Source organism: Nomascus leucogenys, chromosome 15 (assembly GCF_006542625.1).
Source record: "Nomascus leucogenys isolate Asia chromosome 15, Asia_NLE_v1, whole genome shotgun sequence".
In the NCBI taxonomy this organism is placed as follows: Eukaryota; Metazoa; Chordata; class Mammalia; order Primates; family Hylobatidae; genus Nomascus; species Nomascus leucogenys.
This window is the reverse complement of record NC_044395.1, coordinates 60,200,525-60,217,225: the sequence shown is the minus strand read 5'-3', so window position 1 is coordinate 60,217,225 and position 16,701 is coordinate 60,200,525. Positions and strand designations below refer to the sequence as shown.

At 37.6% G+C, this 16,701-nt stretch overlaps 1 protein-coding gene across 13 annotated transcripts in view; it reads left to right on the top strand.

Annotated features, from left to right (window-relative positions):
- The window catches only part of EMSY (EMSY transcriptional repressor, BRCA2 interacting), a 109,618-nt gene that overhangs the window by 88,387 nt on the left and 4,530 nt on the right, over positions 1 to 16,701 (top strand). For 6 of the 13 annotated variants that reach the window (XM_012506255.2, XM_012506260.2, XM_030829195.1 and 3 more), the window contains 6 exons: positions 4,197 to 4,361; positions 6,127 to 6,282; positions 7,932 to 7,973; positions 10,556 to 10,707; positions 12,593 to 13,156; positions 14,132 to 14,632. In XM_012506255.2, coding sequence (XP_012361709.1) covers positions 4,197 to 4,361; positions 6,127 to 6,282; positions 7,932 to 7,973; positions 10,556 to 10,707; positions 12,593 to 13,156; positions 14,132 to 14,632 — 1,580 coding nt within the window. Of the gene's footprint in view, positions 1 to 4,196; positions 4,362 to 6,126; positions 6,283 to 7,931; positions 7,974 to 10,555; positions 10,708 to 12,592; positions 13,157 to 14,131; positions 14,633 to 15,362; positions 15,436 to 16,701 lie in introns of all 13 variants that reach the window. The other 7 variants (XM_012506264.2, XM_030829200.1, XM_030829198.1 and 4 more) reach the window with 5 other exon arrangements.

The following is a 16,701-nucleotide window of genomic DNA, read 5'->3' as shown; positions in this document are numbered from 1 at the left end:
TAAATATCATGTTCCTCATCAAACACTTATCCAGTAGTTTTAGCATCCATAGATGATTTTCCGAAGTTCATTATTCTTTGCACATTTAATAGTTGGCATTCTACTCTAAGGAAAAATCAATCTTTTATTGACTTCAGGTCCTTTTTCTGGTGACTTCTGCTACACAAGTCCTGGAATAAGGACAACATATGCCAAGAGAATGCCTTGATTCCACTTGTGGTTTCTGAACTTCACCTACTGTCCTCCACCCCCAAGGAAGAGAAATTTTTATTTCTCAACTATCTCCTTATAGGCTAGAATATCATCACACTATTTTGAGACTTTCCTTGATCACCCTGAGAGGATTCATTCTTCTACGTTAGGCTTCCAATATTGCTTTGTACATCAGCTCTTTTAACACTGACCATTTTATTTTGTATGTTGTGTTTGTTTGTGTGTTATAATTGTTTTCTTTTCCACTAGGCTACTAGCTTCTCAAGCTTAAGGATCATATTCATCTTCATACATATCTGGCATTTATCCAAAGAGTTCAGTTAGGACTGAGAAGGTACTCAGTAAAAGTTTCACTGAATGAACAAATAGTAGAGCAGCAACCATAATAACTGTGGCATTGGGTTAAGCTGCAGCCTTGTAAACTCATTTTTGTTGCCTGAGTTTTTTTTTTTTTTTCTGGAGTTCCCCCTAACCTTGTGAGTGGGCCTTTTAAGTAGTAAGTAGTATACACCTAGATATGGATAGATAGCTAGGTGACCAAACCTAATGGATTAAGGCCATCCTCGCCTACGTCACTTACTGAAGATCAGGTCATATGTCATATCGTTCCTGTGCTTTTCTTCCTAAATGGGCTTTTTCCCCTTTCTCATTTGGGAATGGGGTAGCCTAGAACGTATTTGGGAATGGGTTCCAGATTTTTTTTTAAACACATATTAAAGATTATTTATATTATGCTTTGTTTCCAAAAGGTTTTAAGGTGGATTAAAATATAAGATTATATTAAGTGAAGTGGAAGAAAACAAGTAGACAAAACCAAGGGCAGAGATTTATAATGGAATAAGGCATGAGTCAAATACAAAAATGTGTCTTGTAAAGGCATTGCTTTGAGTAAGTCATAACTCAGTTTCTAGAATGATTTCTTTCTGAAGTTTCATGATCTCAGTATGTCAAGGTGAGGGTGGGGAATAAATCCAGGTTGAGCAGAAACATACTTATTGCAGAACTTTTCAGAGCAATTATGTGCTAATATGTATATGAAAGATTAAGAGTGGAAGATACAATATAAAATGTTTCCCAACTTTTTTGACCATGGAACTCTTTTTTTGCAGAACATCTTGAGGAACAAATGTTCTCTGGAACATTTTGGGGCTTGCTGTCTAGGCAATTAAATACTGTGAAGTCCTTGAGCTTTATGACAGTGCTTCAGAGGGAAGGTATATATTGCATCGTAAAAGGGATATAGATATCTTAGGTTTAGTTTAGAAGCAATGATTTAGATGTGTAAGGTATTTGGAATCACTTTGTATGAGCTGAGCAATAGTTGGTGGAGACGGGATTTATCATGAAGAAGAGAAGATGGGGGTGGGTTGGGTTGGTGGGGACATAGGAGCTTTTGTCAGTTATCTTCAGGACTGTGATGTGGAAGAAGGAAAAGAATTGGTCTTTGTGGATACAGGAACAGACGCTAGAAGTGCTAAGTAGAAGTCACAAGACCTGTTTCTACTCAATATGAAAAAACTTTCTGATTGTCATAACTGTGCAGAGTTGTAAGGAAAGTGTCTTAGAAAGTAGTGAGTACTTTGGTGCTGGAGTTCTCAGACCCGTGGGAATATTGTGAAGATTATAGTATAAGATTGATGGCAGCATTAAACAAACTTTAAGATCCCTTCTAATGGAGAAGTCTTAAGATTCTATGAAAGTATGATCTGGGCCATTTATAATAGAGACATAGGAGATATTCTTCCATAGAGATGTCTGAGTCTGCCTTTGAGTATAATGTTAAAGTGTATATCTCTAGTATCTAACATGTAGTAGGTATCCAATAAATACTTCTTCAGTGCAGAAAGACATCTGAGGGACAGGCTGCCATCTGCAAGAGACGCAGGAAGTCTAGATGAACACACACTGCATAAGCACATGTTACTGGTGCAAGCTCCTGATTTCCTAGTCATTGCATTCCATGACTTGATAGACAGTAGATTCATTTAGGTCTAAGCATAAGCCAAAAGTAGGAGAGAGAATCATTTAAAGATGGGTTTTCACATAGGTTCACACACTCATCTTGTGTCACAGGGTTGCTATGATGATACTTATGATGGTCAGCTGCTCTTTCTGAGTATAGACAGAAAGAGATGTAGCAATCTCTCTAGTACCTACGAGGTGATGTTGTTTGGGATAATGGTCTTTGATAGATGCTCTCCTATGGAAATTTGTTTTCCCTTTTTACTATCTCTTTCTACCTTATTTCTATAAACACAGTCCCTGCCTTTTTGTGGATATTCAGTGTGTCTTGTAGGGTTGGGTTGCAAAGTCATTCTTTGCCTACATCATTATGAAAATTTCTTAAGTTTGAGAGCTTAAGTTATATAAAAGCAATGGTTTCATAATATAATCAATTCTCTTAAGTTTAAATTCTACATATCTACTTAAAATGAATAAAAGCTGCTCTATGCTTCACACGGCATTTGATATTGCGGGATAGCATCCAGTCTTCTGTATTTCTGGGGAAGTTTAATGGAAAATTATATATCTTTAGTGTGGCATATATTCTACCTGGTGTTTTGGGGAGGAAAATTTAGTTTGCTTATGGTAATCAAAAATTCTAGATCTATTGTATATTGATTTTGTTTTTTTCAGGAAGACTGTTGGAAGAGTTGTTCCCCTTGCCCCAACATTTTTCAACAACTTTGTGGCTTTAAAAAATATAAGGTTCATAGAGGGTTAAATGTTTATTATGTTTATTCTTGTTTTGGGGGGCTACTTGAATTCTTTTCATTCTTCTGTGATGCTTTCACTGACCATCCCAATTCAAAGCAGCCTCTTACTTTCTATTTGTCTTGTTTGCCCTAATCATTTGATATTTGCCCCAAGCTACAAAGCCATATATCTTTATTTGATGTTTCCGCCATTATAATCTGAATTTAGAAGAAGGAATCATGCCTTTATATCCTCCACAATTTCCTCTATGGTGTCTTGGACAAAGGAGTTTAGGAAGTTTGTAATAGTCTAGTCCAACTTGCTTATTTTATAGGTGGAAAACTAAAAAAATAACTTGTTGCTTGATTTGATGCACATTTAGTATTTATATGTGTACCTGTATAGCATGAATATAATAAGCCTTGGATTAGGGCTGTAATTATTTCGAAACTAACAAAGGGTCTTAGAATTGAGAACTTCCAAGCTACAATAGCAACAATAATAACATTTCTATTGGCCTTCCTAGTTTATAAAGCTCATTTCCATGTATCATTTCATTGCATACTCAGAAATCCTATGAGGAAGAGAGGTAATTTTATTCCCATTTTAGAAGTAGTGAAACTAAGACCCAAAGAATCAACTTGCTAATAATTGATATAGTTGGGGCTATAATCCACGACTTTGAGGTCTAGATGTTACACTTGTCCTGTTATATTATGCTGGTTCTAGGTCATCTGTCTTTTCTTGCTGGCAGTGAACAGGATTTCCCTCAGTAATTCAGCCATCCAATAAGTGTTGACAGAATGCTCAGGCTGTAATACAACACATATTTTCAGGTGCATTGGAGAAAATAAGACTCCTACAGCATTTTGTTCTTACTATACACAAACATGCACTCACCTACACATATGCATATCTATTTATAATAGCAATTATCACATTGAATTGTAATTTGTCTTTTTACATGTTCGTCTCCCCAACCAGATTATGTGCTTCTTGAGCATCCTCTGATTATTCTATGAGCTCCTTTATATCTTCAGTGCCATATCTGGATTCTGGCACATAAGTGTCCAGTTTATTGTGGAATCAATGAATGAGTGAATGAATAAGTGAATTCAGAAGTGAAAGACATTATGCCTTCTAGGGGCTTATAGTCTTCTTGGGGAGATAAAGCATGAAGTTTACAATAAATAGAAAGATAAGCAAACAGACAAAAAAATTGTTTTTTTTTTTTTAAGAGAAACTTTGTTTATAGGGTTTGTTTTTTTTTAACTAATATAAAACAGATTCCCAGCCTGTAGTTCATGTAATTGCTTCCCGGCGTCAGGATTGGTCAGAACATGAGATTGCAATGGAGACTAGCCCTACCATAATTTATCAGGATGTATCCAGTGAATCACAATCAGCTACTTCAACAATCAAAGCTCTGTTAGAACTCCAACAGACAACAGGTATGAATTCACATGCTCAATTGAATGAAGCATGTTTTCTCTAGAGACGGGTTGTGCTAAAATACTACCACTGTTATTATTATTACTATTATTTATTATTATTATTGCTATTATTTGAGCACATTTCCCCCCTCTGGACTTGTCTATAATCATTGGTACAGTCTGGTTTACTTGTGAGTTCAGTAAGATGTGCACAGGAATATTGAAGTACAGATAGACTATCTGTAGAAAAGAGAAAAAAAATTGACAGCTCTGTCTTCTTTGTCTTTTGCTTAAAATGGACAGTCCTATTGTTTCTTAGCACTAGAAAGGAGTAGTTCTATCACTTCTAAGCACAAGGCTAGATACAGTACAGTTGCCAATTGCATTGAAGAATAGCAGGAGGCAGACTGAAGGGCCTTGCCATCCTCCTTTATATTAGTAGAGCACAAAACACCTTTAGTGGCCCTTGCTAACATTCTGATTTGTTTTAATTTTATCTTCAGACTTATTTCTTTGAATAGTATAGGTTAGCCACTTGAGCTGTCATGCAAAGTTGTCCTCATATAACTAGATCCTATAAGTATTTCTAATTACTAAATATCTTTGATAAACTCTAGAACAAACCTGTGGAAGTTATACTGACTTTTCCTTTATAATAGGTCAAAGATTTTCAGAGTATTTAAATGACCTTAGCAATTACGTCATCCAAACCTTTCATTTTATGGATAAGTAAAATGAGATTTAGAGAGGTTATCCAGCTGATTAGTGGCAGAGTGAGACTCATCTTTTGGTTCCTAGTTCAATGTCCTCTCTACTTGTAGGGTGACTTTTGTATTTTTGTTGTTGTTGTTGTTGTTATTTTACTTATTTTGTTTAATTGTTTTGATTTTTGTCAGGTTATGTACTCAGTGGGTATGAACATTCAGTGGACTTAGTTACTGGTTACCGTTTATTGTAACTTCCACCTTGTTTGATCCAAAGATTACTAGCATTTAATGTAAGTCTTTGGTTAACCCTTCTGTCGGTGTTATTTTTGACCTTAGGGATTTCTTCAGTTCTTTGTCGTTGACATGCTGAGCCATTTCTCTTAATGCCTTATAGAGTGGGGACTTTGAACGCATAGATTTTGTAGAAAAGTTGATAACAAGGTAGAAAATGAATCTATTAATGGAAATCATTCTTGATTCCAGACTGTTATATCAGACATTTTTCTAGAAACAGAGAAGCCATTTTTTTTCTAACAATGAAAATTTGTATTCTTTAAAAGTTGTTGAAGACATTGTAACATTCCTTTGGAGATATCTTGAATTTTTAATAGCTCAAATTAAACTGGTCACTGTGTTGTGCTATTCTGGGTAGATGTGTCCTAGAGCAAATCATGTTATGTACTGCTTATTCACCCTTTGTTTTTAGGTTGATGAACTCAAGACCACAGGGAATACCTTGAAGAAGGGTATAGGGAATACCTTGAAGAAGGGTATAGGAAATACCTTAAGGAGAGTGTACAAGATAAAAATTCAGTTGTTTGGCTTAGAGATAAAAAGGAGATGATTTTTGTGTTACTGTATGTGAGTCCTTTTTACTAGGCTGCTGAGTATGGTTATGCAAGTTGTGCACTAAACAGCCATACATAGCAATCTGCTTTTTTCTTTTCAATTCACTGTCTACTTAGTCACTGCCAGTGTGGCACCCCAGAGGTCTGGTTCATTATTCCTGTGGACAACTCTGGTTTTGGTACTTGTTTGTAATAAAAGTTAACTTTTCCCCTGACTTTTTTATGCAGTAAAGGAAAAATTGGAATCTAAACCAAGACAACCCACTATTGACCTCAGTCAAATGGCAGTGCCTATTCAGATGACCCAGGAAAAGAGACATTCTCCTGAGAGTCCATCAATTGCTGTGGTAGAGTCAGAACTAGTAGCTGAATACATCACTACTGGTAGGTGTCCTCTTAAAACATAGTATTAAGGTAGGAGAACTACCTTTCTGGATTTCATGGGATGATTGTGTGGGAGAGAATATATTCTTTATATTTTTAGCCTTTTTCCTCTTTGTTTTCAGAGCAAATTCACACCATCCTTGGGATTTACCCTGTCTTTAATGACTAGGAAAAAAAAAATAGGATGTTACAAAGTTTGTAGGTAATACAAAACTACAAGTCAGCTGTAAATAACAACTATGAATATACAGCAACAGTTGTAGGGAGAGGATAAAATATCTTTTGTCTAAGAATGAGTTTTGTTTGTTTTTTGTTTGTTTGTTTTGAGACAGGGTCTCACGCCCATCGCTCAGGCTGGAGTGCAGTGGCACAATCATGACTCACTGCAGCCTCAACTTCCTGGGCTCAGGTGATCCTCCTGCCTCAGCCTCCTGAGTAGCTGGGACTACAGGTGTGTGCCACTATGCCTGGTTAATGTTTTGTATTTTTACTAGAGATGGGGTTTCGCCATGTTGCCCGGGCTGGTCTTGAATTCCTGGGCTCAAGAGATCCGTCCACCTTGGCCTCCCAAAGTGCTAGAATTACAGGCATGAGCCACTGCGCCTGGCCTAGAATAAGTATTTTTATGCATCTAGAGTTTTTAGTTTTGTGGGAAGGTGGGTCAAGGGGGAAAGAAGAAATAAAATCCGGTCCTTTTAATATTTTTCAAAAAGTAGAAAACCTTAGCCAGGTGCAGTGGCTCACGCCTGTAATCCCAGCATTTTGGGAGGCCAAGGCGGGCAGATTGCTTGAGGTCAGGAGTTTGAGACCAGCCTGGCCAACATAGTGAAACCCCGTCTTTACTAAAACTACAAAAATTAGCCGGGTGTGGTGACACTTGCCTGTAGTCCCAGCTACTCGGGAGGCTGAGGCACGAGAATCCCTTGAATCCGGGAGGCGGAGGTTGCAGTGAGCTGAGACTGTGCCACTGCACTCCAGCCTGGGTGTCAGAGGGAGACCCTGTCTCAAAATAAAAACAAAAACAAGCCAGAAAAACCCTTAAATCCATGTAAATACTTACAAGTTCTGGTGGAAAGCAGATTAGGTATTTGTTTAAAATGTGGTCTGGCAGCAAAACACTGAGATTTTTAGATGGCATATATAGAGAAATAAAACAAGATAGATTATTTCTCTCCTATTCTGATTAGACCACACCTGGAATACTGCTTTCTCTTTTGAACACTTTATTATCTTGAAATTTGAAATAGTTCAGAGAGCAGTAATGTGAATAATTAAAGGGTTTAAGAGAGATGACTTATGAGGCAATATGTAGAGGACTCCTTTCTTAAGTTTTCTTGAGCAGTGATTAAAGGAGAACATAAACTTACAGATATTGAAGGACATAAATACCAAAAAGAAAAGGAATTCTTTGGCATCATTTTAGGAGATAATATTATTAAAGACTAATGGGTTAAAATTGCCAAAGGGGAAAATCCAGGTAAGATATGGAAAGCCATCTAGAATCTTTCTTTAGAGATATTTAGCAAAAAGCTAATTAAAGCAGAGGCCAGTATTCTGGGGAACGTAAATAACCTCTGGGGGTAGACTAGATTCTTGCATGGTGAACAGATAAAAAGACCTATGATTTCTTCCCTTACTTATCCTTTCAGAACGCACTGATGAGGGGACAGAGGTTGCTTTTCCCCTTCTAGGTAAGTGGTGTGCATCCATTTGTAGTATCACTGAAGGTAAAAGATGATTGTTTTGGGGGGAACCACTTAAATGGATGCGCTCTACTCTCATCTGGTAGAGGAAAGGTAAGCTCCACTTAGTGAAAAGAAGAGAGATTTTTCTTTTGTAGAATAGTGGAATTCTTTCTCAGAAATGAGCATTTTGACAGTGGAAAAAAGAGTTCTTTAAAATAATAAAAATGACTGCTTTATGGTGTTTATATGGCCCAGTTAAGGTCACTTCAGCTATTTTCCAGGTGTTTATTCTGTGACCGTCTTCCATAATCTCCACCCATGATATCCACAGCCATATTGAGCATTTTCTTTGACTTAAAAGCCAGCTGCTTGGCCTGCCCTTTGTATCATTCTGCAGCGGGTGTTAGTTCTCTCTAACTTTCCTGAACTCTGGAGAATTACCGTGAAGTAATTTATAGTTGAAGGATAATTATTTTTAAATAGACTTAGTTGATCTTTTTAAAATCCATTTCACTTCTTAATAAAAAAATGCTTAATGTAATAATTATGAAGATTAATATGGGTAGTAGAAGTGTTCCATATAATCTGATAATTTCATCTGAAATGTATTTTTTATTTTCACATGTCATTCATTTCTGATGCTTTCATTTAAAAACCATTAATTTGCTTAATTTTAATATTATAATTTGTTTTTTCTACTCAGTCATATTGTAAATTACTTCAGTCATTGTTGTTTTAGTGTAAACCTTGACTATCTTTTTTTCGGTTATGTTGAGCACATATGGAAGATTTTATTAACTCACATAATTTAACATGTGCATACAAAGCATACTGTGAAATATTGTAAGATACTACAGAACATTTATAAAAGAATACTGGTGATGCTGCCTATAATCTCAAATCACATGTAGATATACGTATAGCAACAATAGAAACACTGCATTTGTGAATATAGATAGAATATGTCATAAAAAATAAAGCCTATTTATATTTCACTGGATAGTTTTAAAGTTAGTCCTTATAATACATAAATGGCATTTTTACATTGATTTCCATAGTGATCATCTTACTCTTGAACACCCCACTGTGACTTTTCTAAACAGGAAATCGGTGCTATTTGAAATTATAGATCGGGGTATATGAACATTAGAATCATGGATTATTGAGAGTTTCAATAATCCCAAAAGCCTTAGCTAATTTACAGATATGTTGTATTTTTATCTGTTTCTAATTCAAAGGGTTAATTTCCCAATAATCATATGCATTTTTAAAGCTCTGTGGACTGTGTAAAAAGTTGAAGTTGAGGCCGAGTGTGGTGGCTCATGCCTGTAATCCCAGCACTTTGGGAGGCCGAGGTGGGTGGATCACTTGAGGCCAGGATTTCAAGACCAGCTTGGCCATCATGGCAAAACCCTGACTCTACTAAAAAATACAAAAATTAGCCTGGCGTGGTGGTGCACACATGTAATCCCAGCTACTCAGGAGGCTGAGGCATGAGAGTAACTTGAACCTGGGAGGCGGAAGTGGCAGTGAACAGAGATTGTGCCATTGCACTCCAGCCTGGGTAACAGAGCAAGACTGAGTCTCAAAAATAAATAAATAAATGAATGAATAAAAAGTTGAAGTTGAAGCTGGTAAAATTTGATAGGTGGTTACTTCATGGGACCTTTGTAGCAATAGAATAAGAAGCAGGGATGTTTCCTATACTGCACTCTTACCCGTTTGTGCCAGGTGAGCTAAATTTGAGGTGATAGAACAGATTTTTTCGATTATTTTGTTAACTCTTTATATTTGTTTAGTACTTTATAGTTTAAGGACAATTTTTCAGTCTGTTACTTCATTTGGTCCTCTTCTAGGTAGAAACATCAAGCTTTTATTATCTCATTAAAATAAAATCAATCAAACAAAACAAAACCTCTTAAGTTTTAGAGGCTAATAGAGGATGATTAGCCTTCTTCAGATTCACTTGGCTGTTTGATGGTAGAACAGGACAGGATCCCAGTGTGATTCTTGATTCAGTTTATTTTCTGCATTATCACCCAGACCTTTAGATTTTTAGGAACTGTAAGGTTGTGAGACAGAATCACTTAATACAAAGGAGTGAATGCTACTAATGTTTTTATTGCATGTGGAACTGAGACCAAGAGATTAAAGAATGTGTATTGCCTTACTTTCCTTAAAGATATTATTTTGGGATTACAGAAATTGATTACTGCTTTGTTACCTTAATGGGATGAAAGTCATTGGAGAAAGTGAGTACAGCTCATGGGAGGATGCAACTTTAAGGGGTTTATTCCTCCTTTGTGATAAGAGTTTTCACAGTGCTTCCATATACATTTCTCATCTCATCCTTATAATAGCTCTGTTATTCCCATTTTGCAGATGAGGAAACAGTCTCAGAGAAGATAAGAGACTTTCTTAGAGTCACACAGCTCATAGATGGGCAGACTGTGGTCTTCTGCCTCCTAGTTCACAATACTACACTTTCTTTCTGTGATACAAGCTCACAGACATTTGTTTAAAATGACTACTGGTTACAGATGCTGTGGTGATTTCTGGAGAAATATCATCACCTCCTCTATTTTCAGTCAGCCATCGCTCCCAGCCCCAACAGCCTTCCCAGCCCCAGCGGACGCTGCTCCAGCATGTGGCTCAGTCACAGACCGCAACACAGACTTCGGTGGTGGTGAAGTCCATCCCAGCATCTTCCCCTGGAGCAATCACCCACATTATGCAGCAGGTTGTATCTCTTCTTTTTCTTCCTATCTTCTGTAACTACCCATGCTTGAAATAAGATTCAGTGTCATCTTGTATTTTAAAAGGAGAAATAATTGGAATGTAGAGTGTTTGTGTAATTCTTTTCTAAGAAATGAGTAAAGGAAATGAATTAAGAGTCTTAACACCAGAAAATAATTCTGAAACAGTATTCTTAAATCTGTGAACTCTTACCATTTCAAAAGGGTGAGAATGTCTAGATGAATCTAATGACATCAGGATTGGTCACTGTTTTTGTGTATTTTACTGTGGAAGAATGTATCATCGAGGTAAATAAGATTTTCAAATGAAATAACATTTGACTTGTTTAGCTGTTTGCTGCTGGGTTTGTGGTTTTTTTTTTTTTTTTTTTTTTTTTTTTGCTTTTATAATGAATCCTCATAATAACATGAATAAGGAGGAAAATAAATATTTGACTTTTTTTAACTATACGTGGTCATTTACAGAGGAAGAGATGCAACAGAAAGTTGAGAATATAAATCTAATGTAAAACAGGACATCTGGTATTAAGGGAAATGGGGAAAAGGAAAAATATGTTGATAGGTTGATTTTGTGTCAGATACTGTGCTTTGAGCTTTAAGTAAATTGTCTGATTCTTACTATGATCTTGCAAGGTGGGTGTGTTATCCCTCTTTTACAAGTGAGGAAACTTTTATGCTCACTTCAGTAAGAAAGTAAGAAACTTGCTGTAGGTGGCAGAGCCAGGATTTAAACCCAAAGTGAACTGCTTCTGTTAAATAGTTAATATCATGGATATCAGATTAAAGCATGACTTACCATTAGTAGTCACGTAAGTCACCATCACTCACATGATGATGAATCTAACTGTAGGCAAACTACTGGAAAGAAAGGCAACGGAGAATGTTGAATTGAAAGCCTGTATGTGCAAAGTCATTATGATATAGGGGAGAGTCACAACTGAATCTCAACATTTTATAGCTTAGGATTTAAGTGTAGCATATGATAAGGCGGTAGGGAGGATGGGGATAGGGTGGATCTTGCTATGTCATTGAGGGAAGCCAACTGGCTGGAGGTTTTGTTGGGCGGCAGGTCTCAGGCTGGAGTCCGGCCCTCACCTGGCAGCTCGTGATACTGACCTTTCTCCAGACACCTAGAGAGGTCTGACAGGCTGGCCCTAACCATGTCACTCAAGTTGATGCCTCCTCACAACACTTAGCACTGACACTGGGCACTTTGCCTTTCTACTGACAGGAGTGCTCTTGTCCCCTCGTCAGTCTCCTTCTGTCCTGGGAGCCAGGGCTCTGGGATCTGAGCAAAGGGGCGAGGAATGCTAGTCGAGAGGTGCTCCATGCAGACCTTGGTGAAGCCTGAAGAATGATCTTCACCCATGCAGGGGGCTCTCTGTGGGGACTGGGACAGGCACGGGTCTCAGACAGTCTCCCTGACCTTCCAGATAGCACTGGACCTGCACACAGCCACGGTGGGCTTCTCTGAACCTTGGCTTTTCTTGGGACCTCATGGCTTGGTTACCGCTTTTAGACAGGTTAACATCATGAATAGGCCGGACGGCTGTTTCCTGAGCCAGGGAGCCTTTCTCTTCTTTTTCTGTATTAGGTTGTGCTTGCAGGGCCATCTTATTCTTCTAATCTGTGAGTTCTGGACCCTTTAAGACTTTTCTTATAGTAGTAAGTAGACCAGTTTTCGAAGCACTTACGTCTGAGAGTTGAAATTGCAAGTTTCAGTAGAAAGCTCCTTGAGGTTTCTAGGCCTTTCTAGGTTCTTCTGAAAATTTTTGAGTGAATCTCGTAAGTCTTTTTCAGTTAAGAGGAAAATGTAGCAATGTAGATGTTTTTCTTATTTCATTCTTACTTTGTGCCTTTTTTACTTAGGCATTAAGCAGTCACACTGCTTTTACCAAACACAGCGAGGAACTTGGAACTGAGGAGGGCGAGGTTGAAGAGATGGACACTTTAGACCCTCAGACAGGTCTGTTTTACCGATCTGCCCTGACTCAGTCACAGTCAGCTAAACAGCAGAAACTTAGCCAGCCCCCGCTGGAACAGACTCAGCTGCAAGTGAAAACTCTGCAGTGCTTCCAGACTAAACAGAAGCAGACCATCCATCTGCAGGCAGACCAGCTCCAGCACAAACTCCCGCAAATGCCCCAGCTTTCCATCAGGCATCAAAAACTCACCCCTCTCCAGCAAGAACAAGCACAGCCCAAGCCAGATGTACAGCACACACAGCATCCCATGGTGGCCAAAGACAGGCAGCTTCCTACCTTAATGGCACAGCCCCCGCAAACCGTAGTACAGGTGCTTGCAGTGAAAACCACGCAGCAGCTCCCTAAACTGCAGCAGGCTCCGAACCAACCAAAAATCTACGTGCAACCCCAAACCCCCCAGAGCCAAATGTCGCTCCCAGCTTCGTCAGAGAAACAGACGGCAAGCCAGGTAACGGAATATTGATAGCATGTAAAGTTAAACTTCTCTGTTCACGGAAAAAAAAAATGAGAACATCACGGCCCTATCATGATATCAGTGCTTTCTCCTGGCAAGAGGAAACCCAAAAGCCTCATTACGCTGGTATTACTTTGCCCCATCAGAAGGTTGACATTAGGGAAGAAATGCACGCGTTAATATGTAGGAAGAAAAAAAAGTATAGCACTCAGAACTTGATTTTCCAGGCAGTTTTTATTGAAATCACTTCAGCATTGACTAACAGTGCATAGAAGCGATATCCCTAAATTATTTTTATTTTTTGGTATAAAATATTTATTTACATGCCTGTAAACTCTGATTTCTGTGGTAACAGTGCTAAGTAAACTACAGTCTTTTAAGGAACTTCATTGAACATCTTTCTTTGTAGTTTATATCGTAGCCATCTAGTTAAATTTATTTTTTAGATTTATCTTCTAGATTACAGAGGAATTATTGGTGGATAATTAAAAGCAAAATTATGTTAGCAAAACCAGTGGCTCTGGAGTGATGTATATGTATGTATATATTATAAATACATATATATAGGATATGTTTGTATACATGTATTTTGAAGCAAAAGATTGGAAAAAATCTTCTTTTTATTTTAAAAAGCAGAAGATTATATGAAATAATTTGAGCCAGGTTAAAGGTGTACTGTTTAGGGCTGTAAATCCCAAAGGAAAACTAGGCTGCTAAGACTATTTTTTTCTTTATTGCTATAAACCTTGGCTGGCTGAACAAAGGTTCTTTCAACCCCTCCTCTTTCTCTAGGTTTTGTAAAAGTAACCAGATCCTTCCTATCCAGCCCTTTTTTTAAAACAGCAAGCTTCAAAACTGTCTTCCTAGTATAGTGCACAAATGTTTCTTTTGCCATATTGTCTGGGGTGTTTGATTAGATTTTCTCAAAGAGATGTAGCTATAACACACACAACCCCAATTTATTTTCAGGTGGAGCAGCCAATTATAACCCAAGGATCCTCTGTTACAAAGATAACTTTTGAGGGGCGCCAGCCTCCCACAGTTACAAAGATAACTGGTGGCAGTTCTGTGCCTAAGCTGACATCACCAGTTACAAGCATATCTCCCATTCAGGCCTCTGAGAAGACAGCAGTGTCTGACATTTTGAAAATGTCTTTGATGGAAGCTCAGATTGATACAAATGTAGAACATATGATAGTGGATCCCCCAAAGAAGGCTCTTGCCACTAGCATGCTCACTGGTGAAGCAGGATCATTACCCTCCACCCACATGGTGGTGGCAGGGATGGCGAATTCCACTCCCCAGCAACAGAAATGTAGAGAGTCCTGTTCGAGTCCATCCACTGTTGGCTCTTCCCTAACAACAAGGAAAATTGATCCACCAGCAGTGCCTGCGACAGGCCAGTTCATGCGTATTCAGAATGTAGGCCAAAAGAAAGCTGAAGAGAGTCCAGCAGAAATTATCATCCAGGTAAGAATTGGAAGGAAAATGAGAAATCTTGGGCATCTTGGGGGTTGTGGGTTTGTTTGATATGTTTTTGACTTGTCACAGGAAGAATCAAGCCAAGACAGCAGAAAGGCATAGACATTATCTTTGAGATGGTGTTTGACAAATTTGGTTTAACACCTATTACAAAAATACAAATTTATTTATTTTCTGGAAGAGAATCAGAAAATTGATGGACATTGTCACCCAGCACACTGTAAAGGCAATAAAGAGCCCATGTGTCAGTTTGATTTTGTAAGATACAAGCTATACTTGCCAATGTGTTCACTCATTAAGTCAACCCAGAAGATAGGAAGTTTCTGGGTTCAAATTTTGTATTCCTCAATTTTTGCTCAAAAAATTCTGGAATGTAACTGGATTGCACTTCTATTTCAAGTTAATTTGGGGGACCTTTTTCTTGGAAAAACAGTTCTTGTTCTTGATCCAAATTTATGACTCAGGACAATCAAACCTCAACTGCAATGTCTGGAGAGACATGTTCTAAGGTGATATTTCTAAATAATGTTTATATTTAATTGGGGACTAACCATGAACTTTACTGTTTAATTCAGTTATTGTTATTTAAAAATCTTGTTTGGTTACTGTCATGCCTTGGTAAGTACAGGCTAATTAACACAATAGAATTATTCATTGATAATAGATGGTACCTCACATTCCCTTGATTCTAAAAATCATCTCTTGTCATGCATAATAGGTCAAGACTAAAGAATTACTGAGTCCAGGCTACCCCTTAGAAGTTGTATTTTATCTCCCTCTCTCCTTGCAAGGTATCAGGTTGTTTTCTTGACATTTGTCATTCTTTGCTAAACAGATACATAGCTTGGAAGGTATCAGAATAGCACATTTTAGTTAATTGAGAATTTGGATTTACTGAAATGTGAGTAACCTAGGATTTACCATCAATTCATTATGGTAAACTTTCTCTTTGCCATGATCCCAAGCTATGGGAGAATGCAAATTGACCAATGTTAAACCAATTAAGGTAGAATTGAGTATGGAGGAAGTGCTTAAAGGCAAGTAGAAATGGCCATTGAATTATTAAAATTACTTGTTTCCCTTTGTAAAAACAAATGTAAATGAAGTAAATATTTCCTGACGAAAGGATTTGTGATTTTTTTGTATTTTCTCCTGAAGAGGTAAGGTGTGGTAGAAAAGGAATGGTTTTCTGGCTTTGCCATTCATTGTATGATTTTGGGCAAGGCTATTTAACGTCATTTTGCCTTGGATTTCTCATCAGTAAAATGGGAATCAGTAATGCCTACTTTACAGGATTGATACAAGGATTACACAAAATCAAGCACCTAGCACAGTACGTGGCTCATAGTGGTTGTCTAACAGATGGTAACTATTACTGTTTTTACCGAAATTATCATGCCTACTGGGGGCTTAGATTCCTATACTTAATAAATTAAAAATCATTTTGAACAGCTTATTTCGGAATTATTTTTCTGCACTTTATAAACAGGAGTGAAAATGTAATTTGCTTCATGTATCAAGGATGATAGTTAATGGATAGGTTCTTTACAGAATTCGCAGCCAGCTTTTAGCATGTCCCATGTGCCAGGTGTGCTATGTCAGAGGTAAGGACAGCAGAGTGATTAACAACCACACTTTTGGAGTCAGAGATCCCTAGATGTGATTTCTACCTGTATCCGTTATGTAACAGCACTGTGGGTTTGGGCAACAGAACTAACCTATGTATCTCTCTTTCTTGACCTATGAAGTGGAAACGTTAACATCTACTTCACAGGGTTGATTTGAGGATTAAGTGAGAAAATTTATATAAAGCACCTTAGTCAAGTGTCTGTGTAGAGCAATGCTCAATAAAGATAGCTCCTATTATTGTACTCATTATTAATATATTGTTAGAGCATTTTCAGGTCTTATTAGTTATGTTTAGCTTTGATCTGAAGTATTGATTTACTGAGTCTGTAAAGTGCTTTGATTCTTGAAGAATACTCTATAAAAATTCAACATGTCTGATATTAAATGCTTTGAATGAAAAGCATTGCACTTTGTGGACAGTCTGTATT